The sequence below is a fragment of the Hemicordylus capensis genome, chromosome 3 (genome assembly GCF_027244095.1).
Source record: "Hemicordylus capensis ecotype Gifberg chromosome 3, rHemCap1.1.pri, whole genome shotgun sequence".
NCBI lineage: Eukaryota > Metazoa > Chordata > Lepidosauria > Squamata > Cordylidae > Hemicordylus > Hemicordylus capensis.
In genome coordinates this window covers 43638726-43656495 of record NC_069659.1, presented here as the reverse complement: position 1 = coordinate 43656495, position 17770 = coordinate 43638726, and the positions used below count along the sequence as shown (strand labels likewise).

The following is a 17770-nucleotide window of genomic DNA, read 5'->3' as shown; positions in this document are numbered from 1 at the left end:
TGCTCTCCTGCATGCATAAGTCTATAGCAATCACATGTCAGGATTTATTAGAATCTTATTCCTTAGAATGCCAGAGATTGTCTCATGGGGAAAATGCTTACCATGCCTTTATATTCAAACTTGCTTAGAGTCTGACAGCAGTAGCCTGCAGCTTTTTAGAACTTGGGTTGTTTTCCCCAGCCCAAGTCACTCTAAACTATTACGAGCTGCCCACCCCGTACATTTTGTTAAAATGTATTTTGCAGTCCAGAACGGGTCCAGAAGTCCTGTGCTGCTGTACAACCGCTCTGGGCTCCTTGGAGGAAGAGTGGAATATAAATGTAAAAATAAATAAATGAATAAAAATTAGACAATGACTGTGAGTCAATACAGTTACATTCCTATTAAGACTGCAGTACTCCAGGAAGTGTTTGTGCATGCTGTTTCTACCAGTTTTAAACCAATGATGCCGAGAAGTTATGTTTTCTGAGCAACTATGAATAGCAATATTGGTTTGAGACTTTGAGAAATCCAGGTATGTGGTTATTTTGGCTATTTACTCCAAATGCTGGCACGAAAGTGCGAAGCAAACTGAATGGGGCAGTCCATATACTAGTTTTAAATATCAATTTGGTAGCTTTAAAACTACCAAACTGATATATTTGATAACATCCTTGATTGATTGTTTGAGTGAGTGAGTGAGTGCCATCAAGTTGGTGTCAACTCTTAGCAACACCTAGATAGATTCTATCCAGTACGATCTGTCTTCAGCTTGGCCTTTAAGGTCTCTCAGTGTTGCATTCATTGCTGTCATAATCAAGTCTATTCTCCTTGCTGCTGGTCGTCCTCTTCTCCTCTTTCCTTCAACTTTTCCCAGCATTATAGACTTCTCAAGGGAGCTGGGTTTTCACATAAAGTGTCTGAAGTATGATAGTTTTAGCCTAGCCATCATTCAAATCCTAAATACATTACATGGAAATAGGGCCCACTGATTAAAATGGGCTTTCTTTCAAGTATGTTCTCATAGGATCATAGCTTTAGATAGCTATTTAAGAGCCAGTTCACACATGTAAAAGTTGTATCCACTCAATCTCTTCCCAAAAACCTACCAGCACAAGAAACATGCAGAAAAGTGATTATGTGAATTGGCAGACCTCTACTGCAGTTTCTATGGTTGTAATAGCTTTAGAGATATGTGCTAAGGCTGAGCTGAAATATGAGGTGTGTGCTTTGCAAACATTTTCACCCACACCTGCTGTGAATCATGCTTCCTGTTTCAGGTATTTTTGAGGAAGTGAGAATAAGAGCTAAAATATGTGTAGCACTCTCTCTCCTTGATGCTTCCTGCCCTCACCCTGAATTGGCTTTGTGACCTTGTCACATAATCAAATTAATTGGCTTTGTGGTGCTGCGGGGTTATTGTTTTATGTATGTATGGCTAAGGTCACTCAGAGCAGGACAGTCAAAAAAAAAATGGCACTGGATCTGTAGGGAAACAGCTGCTGCAAAGAGCAGGAAAAGGGATTTTCTAAGAAACATTTCAAGCCTCCCAAAACCTGCCCTTCTGTCCCCCAAATTTTAAAGGTATTCTTGGTGCTGCCCTAATATATATTTATGATACTTTATACAGGGACAAAATGGATGCGTACCTATATTATTTATCATATCTACATATGGAAAGTGGTGGAAAATATTGTCCTGCTTACAGATTTTGCATATAGGATGAGAGACAGGAGAGCATGAAGGGTAGTTTATACACACGTAACCAGTCATCCATACAGTCATATATGTATAGGCCCAATTCTTTCCTTCCTTTTAAGAACAATTCTATGTTTAATGCAACCTTTGTCCAAATATCTCATCATATATGAGCAGGTTCCCCTCCACACGTTATCCTCTCAAGAATCTTGTGAAGTAGGCTGAGAGATGGTGACTTGTCCAAGGTCACCCACTGAATCCATGGCTGAAGAGGGACCTGCTGAGCAAGCCTCCCTGGTTCAACTCCAAAATTCTACCAAAAATGCCACTCTGGCTCATTATTATGTGACTATAATGATACAAAGGAAAGGAGTGAGGGCACTAAAGCAAGTGATGCACTGCTATTTATTTAATACCACTTTTCAAAAGCAACAAAAAATCTAAAAGTCGTTCAGTAGGGAAAAGATGTCTCCAAAGGGCTTATAATCTAAAAAGAAACACATGGGGGATGCCAGCAACAGCCACTAGAATAAAAAGAGATTAGCAGGTACAGTTGCTCTCCCCCTGCTACATAGCAGGGGGAGAGTAATTGGCCCTATTCACCCCCAGCACAGTACCTCCAGTGACTGTTGCTGCGGTCTATCTGATCTTTATTTTAGATTGTGAGCCCTTTGGGGAGAGGGATCCATCTTATTTATTTATTATTTCTTTGTGTAAACTGCCCTGAGCCATTTTTGGAAGGGCGGTATAGAAATTGAATAAATGATGATGATGATGATGATGATGATGATGATGATGATGATGGAATTCAGATATTTATTAAAAAGGCAATGAGCATGTGGAGTACATAGTTAACAATCAATGGTGAGACACTTGGACAGGTTAGCATTAGAAGAGGCATTTTCCAAGGGGAATCACTATCCCCTCTGTTGTTTGTAATCGCCATGACCCCACTTTCACAAATACGAAACAAAACAGGCCTTGGATACCAAACATCTAAAACATCAAGTAAAATCAACCATCTGCTGTATATGGACGCTCTAAAGATGTATGGAAAGTCCCAGTCAGAAATCGAATCACTGCTAAACACTGTTGGTATATTCAGTAGCAATAGAGCAATGGAGTTTGGACTAGACAAGAAGGAATAGTACTACCCAATAGAAGCAACATCAAGAACCTGGAAGAGAAAAAACATTACAAATACTTGGGCATTCTCCAGGCTGATAACATCGCACACACTGAAGTTAAAAGAAAAATTGGAAGTTAGTACATCAGGAGAGTTAGAAAAATGCTAAAGTCCAAACTCAATGGTGGGAACAGCTTGGTATAGTGGTTAGAGTGCTGGACTAGGACCGGGGAGACCCGAGTTCAAATCCCCATTCAGCCATGAAACTAGCTGGGTGACTCTGGGCCAGTCACTTCTCTCTCAGCCTAACCTACTTCACAGGGTTGTTGTGAAAGAGAAACTCAAGTATGTAGTACACCGCTCTGGGCTCCTTGGAGGAAGAGCAGGATATAAATGTAATAATAATAATAATAATAAACACCTGGGCTATACCTGTTATCAGATACACTGCAGGAATAATAGACTGGACCCAGGCAGAGCTAGAGACGCTAGATCATAAGACCAGGAAAATAATGACCATCAATCATGCTCTGCACCCCCGCAGTGATGTGGATAGGCTATACCTCCCTCGCAGCTCAGGTGGAAGAGGAATGCTGCAAGTCCATCAAACAGTAGAGGAGGAGAAAAGAGGCCTTGAAGAATATATCAAGGACAGTGAAGAAGATGCACTTCAAATGGTCAATACTGAGAAACTATTCAACACCAATGAAACAAAGCAGGCCTACAAGAAAGAACAAGTCAAGAACCGAGCAGAAAAATGGAGAAATACGGCCCTGCATGGTCAATATTTGCACAATATAAGTGGAAAATCAGACATCACCAAGACCTGGCAATGGCTTAAGAATGGCAACTTGAAGAAAGAAACAGAGGGTTTAATACTGGCTGCACAAGAACAGGCACTAAGAACAAATGCAATAAGAGCAAAATTCGAAAAATCCACAACAAACAGCAAGTGCCGCCTTTGTAAAGAAGCAGATGAAACCGTAGACCACCTGATCAGCTGTTGTAAGAAGATCGCACAGACTGACTACAAAGAAAGGCATGACAAGGTAGCAGGGATGATACACTGGAACATCTGCAAAAAATACAAGCTACCTGTAGCCAAAAATTGGTGGGAGCATAAAATTGAAAAAGTTGAAGAAAATGAAGATGTAAAAATATTATGAGACTTCTGACTACAAACAGATAAACATCTTCCACACAATACACCAGATATCACTGTAGTCGAGAAGAAAGAAAAACAAGTCAAAATAATCGACATAGCAATACCAGGGGATAGCAGAACAGAAGAAAAAGAAATAGAAAAAATCACCAAATACAAAGATCTACAAATTGAAATGGAAAGGCTGTGGCAGAAAAAGACCAAATTATCCCAGTGGTAATTGGTGCCCTGGGTGCAGTTCCAAAAGACCTTGAAGAGCACCTCAACACCATAGGGGCCACAGAAATCACCATCAGCCAATTACAAAAAGCAGCTTTACTGGGAACAGCCTGTATTCTGCGACAATATCTATAACAATTGACAATAAAATTCAGCCATCCCAGGTCCTTGGGAAGGACTTGATGTCTGGATAAAACAAACCAGTCAATAACACCTGTCTGACTGCGTAAACAAGAAATAATAATAATAATAACCCCCAGTGAGGTACTACCTTGGCGTGGTTGTGGGGCTTGTGTGCTCTGATGAAGGTGAGAGCTATGCCAGAGGTCCAACCATACTGGATAGGTCTCACCAGAAGAGCCAGACAAAGAGTGCCACTCCCATCAACAATATGGTGAGACATAACTTTAATAAATCTATACCGGATCGGTTGTCACCCGGGTCAACAAGGACCGTGCCAGATGCTATAGTCCCTGGACATCTGGTGGCAAGTGGGCAACAGGACTCAGGATCTTCAGTTGAGCAACCAGGGCTGGAGACAGCAAAGTTACTGGAAGAAACGTCGCGTAACCGAAAAAAATATACAAAAAATGCCAACAAGGAAATAATGATCTGCTATTACAAGTCTAGTCCAACTAGAAGAGGTTATTTAAAAAGAATGTACCAAATTTGGAAAGAGAAGCATCCAGACACAGAAATAACAGAACAAAGGCTAGCAGACCAGAGAAGATTCATAATAAGAAATAAAGTATTCACAGAAGTTGAGCTGGAAGAACTGCAAAGAGCAACACAGGCTCAAGATATTGAAGAAGAATTATCACCAATTGAAGAAGTTGCTCAGGCACAGGTGGAGGAGATGTTGGAAATCGAGGATGCCATTGTTGCTATATTGATGATAAAATTCAGCCATCCCAGGTCCTTGGGAAGGACTCGATGTCTGGATAAAACAAACCAGTCAATAACACCTGTCTGACTGTGTAAACAAGAAATAATAATAATAATAGGAAAGACCTGATGTCTGGATAAAACAAACCAGTCAATAACACCTTTCTGTGTAAATAAATAAATAATAAATATATGAGAACCACCACAGGCATGTTGCCTCCTTGCCTCTTTAGCAAGGGTAATGTGAAATCTAGTTACTTTGTGATAACCTAGGAAGTTGCTTTGCTTCACCAATGGTTCTGAAAAAGAGTGTTCTGAATATGTAGACCATTCAGTGTGCAGTTGATGTTTCCTCTTCTGTTGTTTCTATAGTGGTACAAGTGATGCCTTATAAGACAGGGGGACAGTTTTATATAGTCAACGATAAGTCAGAAGGGACATTCTCAAGAGAGGGAACTACTTATGGGATCTGAGCACCTTAGAGCACCCAAACCAAATCTGTGATGGCAAAGGGCAACAGCCATACCCCATGGCTCTGATTTTGCATAGACATAACTTCTGTTGGTTCCTGGCAGCCATAAGCAAGCTATTTTTGTACAACTGTTTTTAAAATTGTTATTACCTGCCATATTCCTCCCAGCTCAGTGTACATCATCTCTCTTAAGACCTCACTGTTTCTCCCTCTATTTACTGTTATAGGTTTCATTAAGGAGCTTAGCAGTACTTAAGGTTCTGATATAAGCACAGTACTCTGAAAGTCAGAAGCGTCCTCTTGCACTGTTCTTGCTTGGAATTAAAAGTACTGTTTCTATTTTTCCTATAAATATAGTGTCATCTCTTGTGTGCAATATGACGCTCTTGTACTTTACAGTTCAACAAATATTGATCCAGAATATTTACTATCCAAATTGCAATCATTACTGCAGATTAGAACCCTCACATCATCTTTAAAGCTGCTTTGAAAAGGGAGGGGGGAAATCTAAACTTTTCCACTCTTTAATCATTCATGTTTTGAGTGTAGCTGGGTGGTTCACACATAAGAACAGCCCTGCTGGATCAGGCCCAAGGCCCATCTAGTCCAGCATCCTGTTTCGTACAGTGGTCTTCCAGATGCCTCTGGGAAGCCTACAGGCAAGAGGTGAGGGCATGCCCTCTCTTTGGCTGTTGCTCCCCTGCAACTGGTATTTAGAGGCATCTTGCCTCTGAGGCTGGAGATGGCCTATCACTCTCAAATTAGTAGCCATTGATAGACCTGGCCTCCATGAATTTATCTAAAGTCCTTTTAAAGCCATTCAGGCTGTTGGCTGTCACCACATCTTGTGGCAGAGAATTCCATAGATTTATTATGCTCTGTGTGAAGAAGTACTTCCTTTTGTTGATTTTATATTTCCCAGTTCTAGGCCCCAAATCATCTTGGTTACCCTCTTCGGCACCTTCTCCGGTTCTACAATGTCCTTCTTAAGAAATGGTTATCAGTACTGTATACAGTACTCCAAATGTGGCCGCACCACATTTTAGTTTTGTATAAGGGCCTTATAATATTAGCAGTTTTATTTTCAATCCCCTTCCTAATGATTCCAAGCATGGAATTAGTCTTTTTCACAGCCGCCACACACTGAGTCAACACCTTCAACAAGCTCCTCACTACGACCCCCAAATCTATCTCCTGGTCAATCACTGACAGCTCAGACCCTATCAGTATATATGTGAGGTTGGGGCTTTTTGCCCCAATATGTAACGCTTTACACTTGCTAACACTGAACTGCATTTGTCATTTTGTTGCACACTCCCCCAGCCTGTTCCCAACTCCCTCAGCTCACTCCCCCAGCTCCTCACAGTTAGCAATCCATAGATGAACCTGTCCCTTTATCCCATGACTGCTAAGTTTTCTCAAGAGTCTTTGATGAACAACATTGTCGGAAGGTTTTTAAAGTCTAGGTATACTATGCCAAATGGATCACCTTTATCCATACACTTGTTGACACTCTCAAAGAACTCGAAAAGGTTGGCGAGGCAAGATTTATCTTTGCAGAAGCCATTCTGGTTCTTTTTCAGCAGGGCCTGTTCTTCTATATGCTTAACATTTGTATCCTTGAGAATACTTTACATCAATTTGCCTGGAAGAGACGTTAAGCTAACCGGCTTGTTACTTCCTGGATACCCCCAGCTAGATCTGGTTCATTTTGATCTGAATTAAAGCACAGGCTAACATATGCTGGTGTAAAGGTGTAGCTAAACTGTGTTAAACTATGTAGACTAGGCACTCTCAGGCACACCTCGGTTACCAGTTTATATTGCATGGCATTAATATCAAATTCCAATATGTGTGCAATTATTTACCTTAATATTTTACACATTTTAGAAAGCCAAGCTAAAAAGTCTTTGTCATGCAGAATACTTTGCATACTGAAATGCTGTAACATTTCACCTCTGCGTTCATTTCATATGGGATCTGGAAGGCATGCTTTTCCTACTTTAATTGGAGCATTTTTCATAATTGCTGCTATTTAACATGATTATTTTGTCAAATCATGGGATAGCTTTATAGCCATATAATAAGCCCAGGAGAACGACTTCTCTGACTGTTGCCATCTGTAGCGATCACAAGAGCAGCTTAAAAAATATGGACAGTCTTTAGAGTAATAGGATACATATGGTAGCACACAATTATGTGTAGCTGGATTCAATTAGTGTTGTACAATTACACAGTTTTATTGCTTAGTTAAAACAGTGGAAGCACTACATAGTGGGTAATTTGCACTAATCCACATCTCTTTAATTGCCCTTCAGGGCTTAAAGGCAAATAGAACTTGTAAAGAGCTTACTTTCTGAGTAAGATGAGCTTTAAATGATCATCTACATTCTTTGCTCTTAGCAGGGCAGACAATTAAAATATTACTGCTTCACATTGGAGCCTTATTTATGTCTTTAATCTTACCTGTGAGGGGAAGGGGGCATGCAATTCTGTTTCTCCACTATGTTTTCTTTCTTACAAAAAACAACTGAGGCATTTAAAAAAAAGAAAATATACTCTTACTCAGAGAGTGTTTTATAAATACATTCAGGGTAGATTTAACTATAGAAAATAAACTGTTGGTAAAAGCCCTGGTAAAGGATGAATGAGTTGCCAAAATGGCTACTCTATGAATATATTTTAATTATGATTTCCAAGAAGTTTCCAAACTCTTTGCACAGTAAACACCCCCATGCTAGTAACCTAGTAGATTCTCTCTTTTTCTAAACGCCTGGGATTATTTATTAAGAAATGTTGATATGCTGCCCAACATAGTTTCAGACTCTGAGGTCCAACTCTGTTTTATATGTCCCAGTCAGAACATATTTAAAATGTCCAATGTGAAGCCCCTAATTTAAAATGTTGTTGAAATATAATTTACTGCAGCCACTTCTGAAAACACTTTTAAAAAGTTTCATAAACCAGATGTACTTACAAGCCATGTTTTTAATAATGCTGAAATTACACTTTTAAATATCCTTCTCCCTGCCCATCTGATTTTTGGCTTTGTCAAAGCCAATGTGCAGAGAATCTCAGATTGCCAGTTCTGTCTGAGACAAGTTCCAGCTTCATGAGCTCATTGAAAACCAGCTGAGGGGAGGGGGAATAGGTCTCTAAATACAAAATGTCTTCTCAGAGTTGATGGTACAGCATGTTTCTGTTGATGTACAATTAAAATAAGTGGTTCAGAGGAAGAGAAGAAATCTTTTTTTCTTTAATAGTTGCATTCAGAAAATCTGGAAATGTTCTTTCTCTTTCCTCACTAATTAAAATGGGTTTTGGTGATGATTTAATGAGTAAAGAAAAAAATGTCCTAGAAAAATGGAAAGATGAGAGGGAATTTATTAATCAAGAAGAAACTTGTACATATTTCCTGAGCTGTCAATGGATGTTAAAAGGTAGTGCCCTATGGCATCAAGTCCAACCTCCATTGAGATACCAGGAGAGGGTATCTCCACCAACTGCATCTGTTGGTGGGGCTGTGGTGGGAGCCTGACTTCCTTCATTCGCAGTGATGAACTCTTTGGATAGACAAGTGATGGAAAAGGTTGAAGTGACCTTAAAGGAGTCTTCTGCTTCATGAATCTGCCAAAACACAATGTTTGTCCAAACTGTTCTTAAAGTATTATGAATATTCTCTGAGCCAATCTGCATGTTTTAAAAAAGCATGAAGCACATCTTTCCTGCCACTGTGTTACTTTTGGAATGTGGGTAGAAGTTTGTGTAATTTAATAATGTGCATCCCCCCATCCCCTGGAGGTTTCCGAGCTAGGTCTCTCTTGTCTGTTGGCTTTCTTGAGCAGAGGATTTTTGACATGTGAGAAGTAATTCAGTTATGTAATTCTCTACAACATTCTGTAGTGGTCAGTTCCAGGAAATGTGTCACCAGTATATGTTCATCTATACTGGCTCTATAACAGCTCTAGGCAACCTGTTTTGAGAATCCAGCATCTTTACAATTTAAAAACACTGGGTGGATTCAGATAACCACATAATCCATGGTTTATTTGTGAATGCACCTGAGCCCACACACTCCCTCCTTCATTCTCTTCTTCCTTAGCTCTGTTGTTGAATTGTGATGTCAACGCTGTTATGTCATTTTGGTTTGTTTGTACCACAGCTCCACAGCTCATCCAAACCTGGAATCAGGATTACACCAGAATTGATTCAATTTATATACCACAATTAAAGAACACCTCTGGTTTTGAATGAACAATGGTGCTATGGTACTACAATGTAAATTCTCACTAGGGATGTGCATGGAACCGCAGAGGTGCGGTCTGGTGCCGGTGGGGGTCTCCCTTTAATGGTGGGGGGGGAGGTTGCACTTACCCCTCCTGCCGCTTTCCCCCCACCAGTGCTCCATTTTGTGGAAATGTTTTGGGGGCAGCAGCGTTCCTCCCTGCCACTCCTGCCCCCATTGTTGGCCAGAAATACCGGAAGTAGCAATCGTGTGTGTGCCCGCCACCACTGCACCCGCTGCGCACATCACACGTTGCGTGTGCATATCACGCATGCAACATGCGCACACAATGTATGACGTGTGCGGCGGGTGCACATGCGGTGGCGGCAGGCACACACGCGACCACTACTTCTTGTATTTGTGGCCAGCAACAGGGGCAGGGGCAGCAGGGAGGAACACTGCTGCCCCAAAAACATTTCAAAAAAAATGGAGCTCCGGCAGGGGGAAAGCAGTGGGAGGGGTAAGTGCACACACACACCCGCCCTTAAAGAACCACCTCCCCGGTGCCGGACTGCCAGACCAGGCCATGTTCAAACAGGTTCAGAGGCCTCTATAATGGCCTCCAGACTGGTTCGTGCACATCCCTAATTCTCACAAGAGGAAGGAACACCTGAGTTCAGGTTGAAACTCAATAAACCATGGTGTATTTTGTTGCTTGTGCATTAGTAATGAATCTGTCCATAGGAGACAATGGCTGCTTTCACACATAGTGCATATTGTGAGAGCTGGTCTTGTGGTAGCAAGCATGACTTGTCCCCATAGCTAAGCAGGGTCCACCTTGGTTGCATATGAATGGGAGACTTAATGTGTGAGCTCTGCAGATATTCCCCTCAGGGGATGGAGCCGCTCTGGGAAGAGCAGAAGGTTTCAAGTTCCCTCCCTGGCTTCTCCAAGATAAGGCTTAGAGAGATTCCTGCCTGCAACCTTGGAGAAGCCACTGCCAGTCTGTGAAGACAATACTGAGCTAGATAGACCAATGGTCTGACTCAGTATATGGCAGTTTCCTATGTTCCTATGTTTGTTTAGCACTACAGGAACTAGCCCATTGGGTCCACATGTTCCCTCCCCTGGAGAGGGGAGAGGAAGGATTTAGAAGCCCAGTAGGACTTGTTTACATAGTGTCAAACCATGGCTTGGAATTCATGTCTTTCAAAACTTTCATGATCCGTCATGTCATATCTGCTCAGAGTTTTGCTGCCTAAGATAAAAGCCAGGTCCTTCAGCCTTTCCTTGTATATCATATATTTTAGGTATCTTACCATTTATTTCAGTCAGTATTTTTCAATCCTGGGGTCTGTACAATTGTGTCTGTACAATAGCACAGGCTGACATCCTAATTAATGAAGAATTCACGGAGGACAGGTCCATCAATGGCTACTAGTCTGGCACCTCCAGAGCCTCAGAAGCAAGATGCCTCTCAATACCAGCTGCAGGAGAACAACAGCAAGAGAGGGGGCATGCCCTCCTCACCTCTTGCCTGTGGGCTTCCCGAAGGCATCTGGTGGGCCACAGTGTGAAACAGGATGTTGGATTGGATGTGCCTTGGGCTGATCCAGCAGGGATGTTCTTATGTTATGTTATTCATGCTTCCAGGGGCTGCAGGGGCATGGTGGAAGCTCTCATGTAACTCCCCCTGTACAAGGACTGTTGCACAAGAGCCTTTAGTTTCTGGAGCACTTCCCACACTTCAGAAGAAACAGGTTGCTGACCCTCAGTGAAATGTTTTTATTCTCTCAGAGCTCTTATGGGCTAAAGACTCTTGCACAACTGTGCTCATACAGGGAGAATGGGAGAGTTGCACAAGGGCTCCTCTTACACCCCTGCAGACCCTGAAAGTACAAGTGCTTCATTAGTTAGGATGTCAGCCACTGTTTGTACTATGGATGCCTATCTGCAGTTGATGTATTTAATGTAATACCGGCAATCATTAATATGACATTTTTAGACTAGTAGTGTCTTACAGTCAGCATTTTGCCGGGTAAATTCCATACAGCCTGTCCTTCCAAGCTACATATTCAGTGCATTGTGGGATAATTTGTTTCTCCCCACTACCCACACCTGATATATGCTCAGAGTTTCTCATTTGCTTTTCTTCCCATACTTTCTGTCTTGTATATTTCTGTCTCAAATATTCACTGCCCTTTTAGCTTGCTTATGTCACTTTTCTGTCTCTCATGTGCACACACCATTCATCGCTTTCTTTCACCAGACTTTCTCTCTCATTTCGCACTCCCTCCTGTCTCTCCTCCCATCATCCTTTCAGGATCTCTCCTCCAGACCTTCTCCCAGTATGTTGAAATGAAGGCTTCATTGCCACAAACATAATGCAATATAATATTTCCAGCTGGGGGAAAGAGCAGACTTCTGTCAGGAAGAAGGCACTAAACTGGAAATCTTACTATTTAGGTTTATGAACACCAAGATGGGAGCAAGTCTCTGAAGCTGGGAGATTTTGGACTGGCCACCATAGTAGACGGGCCTCTTTATACTGTCTGTGGGACACCTACTTACGTAGCTCCAGAAATCATTGCAGAAACTGGGTAAGCCAGTTTATAATAATGGTTCACTTTGATGCTGCAAATGAAATCTCATATAGACCACTGGTAAACTAGAGCCAAAGTAACACACACACACACACACACACACATCCCTCAAGAAGTTTTTAATTAAAACTGCATAATCTTTATTGTCTCCCTTCCTTTATTTTCCGTTCTGCTTTACTTGATGCCTACCACATACAGTGGATATCTTCTGGTGGAAAAGATCCATCGATACCACAGTTCTTCTTGTAAATAGTCAAATATATATATATTATAGTATAGACCAGGGATAGGCAACCTTGGCACTCTAGCTGTTGTTGAACTACAACTCCCATCATGCTCATCCACAATGAATTGTTCATATTTAAAGAACTGATATCATTAATACTTTTAATTTCTCTTGGCAGGATCCAGGCTAAATCATGACTAGCTCCCATTGAATTTAATGGTCCTTAAGTTAGTTATGACTAATTTGTCCTATTGATTTCAGTGGTGCTCTCCATTTTTAAAAATCTAAGATAGCTGTAAGCCTATCACTTCTTAAAGTTAAGAGTAGAATAGAACTAACATTTTACTTCAAATTTGCATTATATTCAAACTTGCTGTCAACACTTGTTTATCAAACTCTTGTTCATCTGGAGTCTTCAGATGTAAGTCATGCTGTGCTTGAATTTGTATATTGTATATTTAATTCCTGCACTTCTAATGTTTGCAGATTTATCCTACTATTAGAATCATGCCATTTTTGTTTAACAATGGTCTTTCCGTGCCATTTTTGAGTGGTTTTATTCTCTGTCCTAGATGATCATGTGTTCTTGGTAGCATAATCTTGGTATGACTGCTTATCATAATCTCCTATCACTTTTAGATATGGCCTGAAGGTGGACATCTGGGCAGCTGGTGTAATTACTTACATCCTGCTGTGTGGTTTTCCTCCATTCCGTGGGTATGGACTATACATTCTATACATCCCTTAACAACAGATCTCTGTTCTGCCAGCTCCCAACATGTGTTCTTTCCCACGCTCTCTTTTTGCATTAATGCTGCTTTCTATTCTCCTCATGTGATAAAATTTAATTTACCTAAACTTCACTATAAAAAGTGAGTATACCATAGACTTGTTTTATTGATACAGGTTAGTACTGTCAAAAGACTCTGTTCTTTCCAGAATTTAAGCACGTTAAATATACTTATAAAAATGTAGGCAATTCTATGTTTTCTAGAAATAAAGTGGAAAGGCCTTGCAAATATCAGAACTAGTCTGGTAAATTAATAAAGGTGGCTTTCCATGAGGCCTTCTTTCTTTTTAATTTTGATTAATGCCATGAAATTGATCTTCAGTAGACCACAGTTGCAACAATACAGCATGGGACAAAATTCCAGTTTAAAGGCAATTTCTGAGGCAGCTGACTTTAAGAACAGAATCTTACCAATCTAACTTGTTTGCTTTGTCTTAGTTTATTAGAAACACTGATGGAAAATGATGTTTTTTTTCCTTTGCTATGCAGAAGTGGAGAAGACCAGGAAGTCCTTTTTGATCAGATTTTGATGGGACAAGTAGACTTTCCATCTCCATACTGGGATAATGTTTCTGACTCAGCAAAGGTAGATTTATGAAGTTTGTGCTTGTCCCCCCCCTTTTTTTTTTTCTCTTTTGTCCTTGAATTATTAAAAGCCCCCTTTACAAGCCATCTCTGGATATGGACACAAGGCATTATGACATTATTGTAAAGTTTTAACTAGCAAAGCTGGTATGTGTCATGAATTTCATAAAACTAAGAAAACTCAATGAGATACAAAAGAATTTTTATGGGGCTTTTTTGTTTTCAGCACTTCAGAAAACAGACAGCTAGACTCCAAACCATTGCTACTCCTAACAGTATATCTACTATGCTTTAAATAATTTGCCAAAACATGTTATTTCCCATAATCCCTTTCAGCCATTCATCAGCATTGCATATTGTTTTAATGCTCAGTAGTTTCCCAGAGTATAAACAGATTGTTCCGTTAGTTAGGTTTGTGCTATAAATTTCCAGAAAGGATTATTTTTAAGACTTGGGTTAGGAATAAAAATTATTAGAGACATAGGCAAATTCTTTCCTTGATTATCTATGATCAGTCCAATAAACCTAATACCCTGAGAGACAGTAGGTTCACACAATAAAATATTGTGGTTTGCTGGTCAATGACCGAATAAACTTATAACTAACTAAAATATTGTGTGGTTCAGAGTATTAGAAAGGTTTTATTTTCAAATTTGATTCTCATTGATTCCATTTTTGAGCCTAATTCTTCTGTAACGCTTTGTATTTTGGATGAGACAAAATCTGTATGTAGAATAACTCTTTATTTTCATCTCTGCGAAAAGTGATAGTATGGACAGTGTGTGACATCACCATTGTTCTGGAGAGATGTGGGTGCCAATGTAAACGACCTGTGACTGAGCTGGTTTACTGTACCTGGCCCACATGCATACTTGTATAAATGCTGATTTGGAATCCCCTGGTCTCTCCAGTTTCCTGAAGAATTTAAAGATGATGTGATGTAGTATTCTGACATTGAAATACTGATATGAAATGCAAATCATGTAGCCACTGTTTCAGGTACAGCATTTGTATGATTAGCTCTTTGTACTCCCCATTCAGGTGTACAAATCAGTCAGCTATTATGTTTGAACTGGCTGGTTTTCTACTGTGCTTTCAAACAAGTTGCTGTGATGATCCTCGAGATATGGCCTGGTGAAATTAATGTGGGGGTTGCAGGGACCATTTTGCAAGAGTACAGTTCTGAACCCCCATGGACTTAGCGCACTTAACACTTGCACACAGTCTTTTTGCACAGCACAGTGTTAATCAGGATGTTGGCCCTGTTTGTATTTGGGAAAGTATGCTTCTTTAGAGAAAGGCATCTTCAAAGTCATACGTATAATCTGTTATAAAATATACTTGGCCATTAAAGATTCAAATATATTTTGAGTTTCTCTAAAGACTTCCCACGCTGCTTTCTTCTTCTTCTTCTTCTTCTTCTTCTTCTTCTTCTTCTTCTTCTTCTTCTTCTTCTTCTTCTTCTTCTTCGTTCTAAGTATCTCTAAGTCCATTACCCTCCTTAACAACAGCCAAAATTGATGCTTGTAATTTTAACCCTATTATCATAATCTTTACATGAGTATGGTGGGAAAAGAAATGTATTATAAAAAATCAGAGGGTGCCTACCTATAAGATAGTGCAGGGATTCTCAATGTTGGGTCCCCAGATGTTATTGGACTTCAGCTCCCATAATTCCCAGCCCCAGTGGCCTTTGGTTGGGGATTATGGGAGTTGATGTCCAATAACATCTGGGGACCCAACGTTGAGAATCCCTGAGATAGTGTCTTAAAATTTATGGAGCAAGAGTGAGAACCAAAATCTAGGCTTGCATACTCTTTCTGGGGAAAAAAAAGTTGTTTACAGATCTTGTTCCCCTTTTTTGATATGTTATGTATAAATGTTTTCCTTTTGTGGCTAGGATTGCCTTCTTGCTTTTCAAGGTGTTTTGCAGCTATTGGCTTATAAGTTAAAGTTGCAGCTTTAGAATATTTTTCCCCTTGGTTATTTTTCAAAACCTTGGACAATATACTTTGCTGTACTCCATTGAAAGAAACATTTTAGCAGACTGTGTCCCATTAGAATACATTTATTGGGTCTAAATTTTTCATTCCTTAGGAACTTATTACTATGATGCTTCAGGTAGATATAGATCAGCGATTTTCAGCCTTGCAAGTTCTTGAACACTCCTGGGTAAATGTAAGTAAAGTTAAGAGCTGTAGGTTTTATTTCTGCCTTCCTATCTTTTAATTCTTTGCTTCTAAAGGTTTTGAAATGGCTTTTTAGAGTCAACAAATGCTTACCTATTCCACAAGTAGATGTAATCTTCCCTCATACTTGGCCTACTAGGTCAAAGTTTTTTCTGCTTGTATTCTGAAAATGCATATGGAAATGGAAGTAGAAAATAACTGCATTGTGTCTTTAGAATGGGTGACCTAGCTTCCTGGAGCTTTGCCAGTTTCAAATCTGACTTGTCATGGAGGAATTGCCTACTTCAAGACACAATTTTCTTAATTAACTTAACTTCTAACACTATGCTTGTAAATATTCTTGTTTTAAGTTCTCTGCACTTCACCTACATCAGTATGAAAAAGCTTGGCGTAAAATTATAAGGCTGAATGGGATCCTAATGTCTCAGCAACTCCCCCAAATCCTCAAGTGAGGCTCCGTGTATGTTATACCATATACATACCAAATGTTTTAATAATAAATAAGTATTGTAAAACCAGAAATCCAACAGCAGGAATTGTATGTAGAGCAAGGAATAAAATTCAAATCCACCCAAATAACTTTAATGTCATGCGTGTCAACAGAGTTAAACTAATTACCAATGAGCTGGCATGTGGTTAAATTTTATAATTGGTTAAAGATATTGGCTGACATTCTGACAAAGGAAGCGAAGACACAGTGGGAGGTGGAGATGCCTCCTTGCAGCCGGAGACATCTCCACTTCCTCCTCACATGGGGTGAGTGGGGGGCTGGTAGTGATTTTTGCTGATCTTTCCTTCCTCTGGAAGTGCTCCGTGCCTTCAAAAATACGTCCCTGAGAGCTGCCCATGTTTTTGGAAGACACTTCCAAAGGCAAGGAAGATCAGCAAAAACTGTTCCTCCCCATCTCCACACATATGTGCTGAGAAAATGAGGAAGCCTCTCATTGTGTTAAGAGCAGCCTCCCGCTCAGAGGCAGCCAGTGAGGGCAGTGAGAGGTACCTTTAAAAAGTCATTACCAGTGATACCGCTGGCACCTGCAAGCCCCCGGGAGCAGCGGCACCCCACCCAGCATCCTGCACAGTGGCTGCCACAGCTACAGCACACACCTGGCTTCTGCATATAGCAATAGCAATAGCACTTACATTTATATACCGCTCTATAGCCGAAGCTCTCTAAGCGGTTTACAATGATTTAGCATATTGCCCCCCAACATTCTGGGTACTCATTTTACCGACCTCGGAAGGATGGAAGGCTGAGTCAACCTTGAGTCCCTGGTCAGGATTGAACTTGCAACCTTCTGGTTACAGGGTGGCAGTTTTACCACTGCACCACCAGGGGCTCATATGTGTGACGGCCATTTGTGTGGTCTGCAAAACCATGTTGATCACACAAATGGCTGTGGCCAGGTGAGTGCAGTAGCCATGGCCGACATTGTGTAGCATGACAGACAGGGTGCCACTGCTCTCAGCAGCTTGCAGGTGCCGGCAGTATTGGTGGGAATGACTTTTCAAAGGTACCTATCGCCGCCACCCCAGCACTGCCCTCAACAGTCACCTCTGCTCTCGCTATATCCTCACTTCCTTAGGATGTCAGCCATTGTAACATGACTA

At 40.7% G+C, this 17770-nt stretch overlaps 1 protein-coding gene across 4 annotated transcripts in view; it reads left to right on the top strand.

Annotated features, from left to right (window-relative positions):
• Positions 1–17770, top strand: part of DCLK1 (doublecortin like kinase 1) — a 399204-nt gene that overhangs the window by 336921 nt on the left and 44513 nt on the right. For all 4 annotated transcript variants that reach the window (XM_053305405.1, XM_053305407.1, XM_053305404.1 and 1 more), the window contains 4 exons: positions 12233–12366; positions 13235–13312; positions 13875–13971; positions 16068–16148. In XM_053305405.1, coding sequence (XP_053161380.1) covers positions 12233–12366; positions 13235–13312; positions 13875–13971; positions 16068–16148 — 390 coding nt within the window. The remainder of the gene's footprint in view (positions 1–12232; positions 12367–13234; positions 13313–13874; positions 13972–16067; positions 16149–17770) is intronic.